At 39.0% G+C, this 3,115-nt stretch overlaps 1 protein-coding gene across 1 annotated transcript in view; it reads left to right on the forward strand.

Moving 5' to 3' along the window:
- The window catches only part of LOC106882933 (uncharacterized), a 7,041-nt gene extending 4,672 nt beyond the window's left edge, over positions 1–2,369 (forward strand). Inside the window, exons 3-5 of the mRNA XM_014933778.2 lie at positions 65–228; positions 1,578–1,738; positions 2,190–2,369. Coding sequence (XP_014789264.1) covers positions 65–228; positions 1,578–1,738; positions 2,190–2,245 — 381 coding nt within the window. The 3' untranslated portion in view covers positions 2,246–2,369. The remainder of the gene's footprint in view (positions 1–64; positions 229–1,577; positions 1,739–2,189) is intronic.
- Positions 2,370–3,115: the final 746 nt, after the last annotated feature.

The raw sequence follows: 3,115 nt of genomic DNA on the forward strand, positions 1-3,115 counted from the left end.
GTGTGTGTGTGCGTGTGTGTGTGTGTGTGTGTGTGTGTGTGATACATGTTCATTTCTTTTGCAGGTTAAACTGGTGATTTATGAAAAACAAACAGCTGTGGTGACTATGATATTTGATGGACGAAATACAACACTTAAAACCTGGTTCTCTCAAAGAAACTTGAAAAGTTCGCCATGGGTCGATCTAGCTTCAGCCACAAGCCTTCTTTTCTCAGTGGAGGGAGTTTTGTATGTTTCTTTATCTTCTTTGTTGTTTTGTCTTATTCTGTCATGTAGAGAAATATAATATTAAAAAGCACTTTTCGTAGGCTACGGATATACAGTCTGACACTATACATTTAGACGCGATACTCTGTGGAGACGAACAACGCATCATATTTCCAGTCTTTCAACAGTATATCTGCATTTGTTATGATATACAGAATGCAAATTTGAACAAATACTGATGTCGTCTGTAATGATGAAATATATCCAGACTTCCGGCTAACTACAGTACCGCTGATTTGCTTATCACTATTTTTCTATGTCAAAAGAAGCGAAATTTCTCTTGACCTGCGGATGCCAACGACTACTTACTACTGATGTGTTTGAATTCATAAGAAATACGGATTTAGCAATTCCGTCGCCATTGCTAGAGGCTGTTTCTCTATTATTAGTACATTTCTGTATTTCTAACATTATATATCTAAATGAAATGCTTTCCGGGTGGAGTAAAGCAGTTTCCTGGCTTTCACGTTAAGTGACATGTTTTAAAGTGATAAACACGAAAATATTCACCTTAGAATATTGACTTATATCTGTTCGTTTTGAATATTATATTTCATTATATTATTTCTACTGAGCAAAATTTCTTGTATGTTTATTTGGCGCTTTGGTAAGATGTTTAACATGGGAAAATATTATCGTTTATAGGTTAGTGGCGTTTTGTGGATTTTTTTACTGAGGTGTGACTCGTGTGTAGTTTCGCATTTGTTGGCGTATTTACATTTGCACATTTCTACGTGCTTGTATGTTTGTATGTGAGTGTGTGTGCGTATGTGCGTGCGTGTGTATGTATATCTATGTGTATGAGTGTGTGTGTGTGTGTGAGAGAGAGAGAGAGAGAGAAAGAGAGAGAGAGAGAGAGAAAATGTATGTGTGTGTGAGTGTAAGACAGATCTCGTTGGGAAGAGAATCTATAGATGGCTGTTGGTGATGTCACAGCATATTTTAACACAGACTGCTATAGATCTCTATGTATCATACATAACGTATACTCATTCACGACAGGCCAGTTACTGCAATATGTGTCCTGCTATAACACCTTGCTCTCACCGGCTGTTGATGGGACGAAGATTTTCTGTCTTTCCGGCATTTATTGTGTTCGTAACACAGCAAATCCACATGAGATATTATTCAAGGAAAATATACTATAGTAATTAGTCTATCAACAATGTGAATATACATTAAGTATGATACACGGAAGGCAATTTTAAACACTGACTGATTCAGTTTTGTATAGCTGACATATTCATATATTTCATAAATGTTTAGATTTTCATATTCTGAAACCCAACCAACTTTCATTAACTCCACAGCGGAATACGTAGCTTCTATATAGGTAAATTTAAGACATGTTCAAAAATTGGCGGCTGGTTGATTGTCGATGAGATTCCACCTTTCTGTTCGTTTCGTTACAAAGGTCATTCTCCTTCAATCCGTTATTCTAATACAAATTTGGAATTCGTATGGAAGAACGGTAAGTGACATTATATCTTTTCTGGGTGTGTGTGTGCGTGTGTATGTATGTGTGTGTGTGTGTGTGTGTGTGTGTGTGTGTGTGTGTGTGTCTGTGTGTCAGTGTGTGTCTGTGTGTGTGTGTGTCTATGTATCTGTGTCTCTGTGTGTGTCTGTCTGCCTGTCTGTGTGTGTGTGTGTCTGTGTTTCTCTGTGTGTGTGTGTGTCTGTGTCTGTGTGTGCGTGCCTGTGTCAGTCTGTGTCTGTGTGTGACTATGAGTGGTAATAGTAGAAGTTATTTTCGTACTTAATGTTCAGCAACCAATCAGGCTTGATTCAGCTGATTTTATGATTAAAAGCGTTCTGACCGGGAATCGACTGCTATTTCTAGTAATTCGAGCTACCACGTGTAAAGTCTTCCCACGATATATTAGAATTCCTTTTCTTGTTGATGTTGTTATTGTTACTTCCAGGTTATCCATTAGCAGATTCCATGGCCATATTCATCCGCTTGAGGCAGCAGAACTAACCTAGCACATAATATCCATTGATTCTATTGGTTTCGTTAACCTCCATCCAATCCAGCTGACCACCACTAGTGATCCACATAAGTCACGTCTTGCCTGTTAATAAAGAATCCATATAAATATTGTATCTAGCATCGGTCTTTTGAGTTGTGATTCTCTTTCTCTGCTTTCAGAGACAGAGCTGTTGTTGTTGTTTTTTCCAATTCGCGTGTTTGTTTGTTTGTGTTCGTGCTTGAGTGCGTATGTGTAGATAGATATCTGAGGTTTTGTCTCTGTGCCGTAAGGAAAAATCTCTCAGCAAATCAAGGAGACCAAAACAATAATACTAATTGCAGAAGGGGAAGTGAAAAATAACCGCCGTTTGGTCAAAACATTCTTATGGTCGGTCGCACCACCTTGAACGGTCACATGGTATGCTCCCGATTACGTAACCGACGTTCCACCTTGACCGCTCCACTTTTCTTTCTTGTGTTACAGAGTAAACATGGCCGCTCCACTGGCAATGTGCATCAAGGAAGAACAGCAACCAGTGACCCGATTTCTCTGGTCTGAATGTGTGTCAGTGGCTTAAATTCATCGCAGGCGTTCAGTACTATACTGGAACAGAGCTTTACTGCGCAGAAGTGTGTATCAGTGAAACGGGAAGTTTTAAATCTCTGAACAAGATTGAATTGGATCAAGAAGTTTTAAAATGGCCGAATAAGCGCGAAGTATGAGAACAGAGCAAAAGGTCCATCAACCTCTGTCATTACGAGAAGATTTAACAAGTTCGAGAGATAGCTGCTGCAAACGCACGAGTGACTATCGATTGTGCGGCATGGTTTCTACAAATTAATCATGGCTCTGTGTACGAAATCATCCACTAAAATGCT

Source organism: Octopus bimaculoides, chromosome 28 (assembly GCF_001194135.2).
Source record: "Octopus bimaculoides isolate UCB-OBI-ISO-001 chromosome 28, ASM119413v2, whole genome shotgun sequence".
Lineage (NCBI taxonomy): Eukaryota > Metazoa > Mollusca > Cephalopoda > Octopoda > Octopodidae > Octopus > Octopus bimaculoides.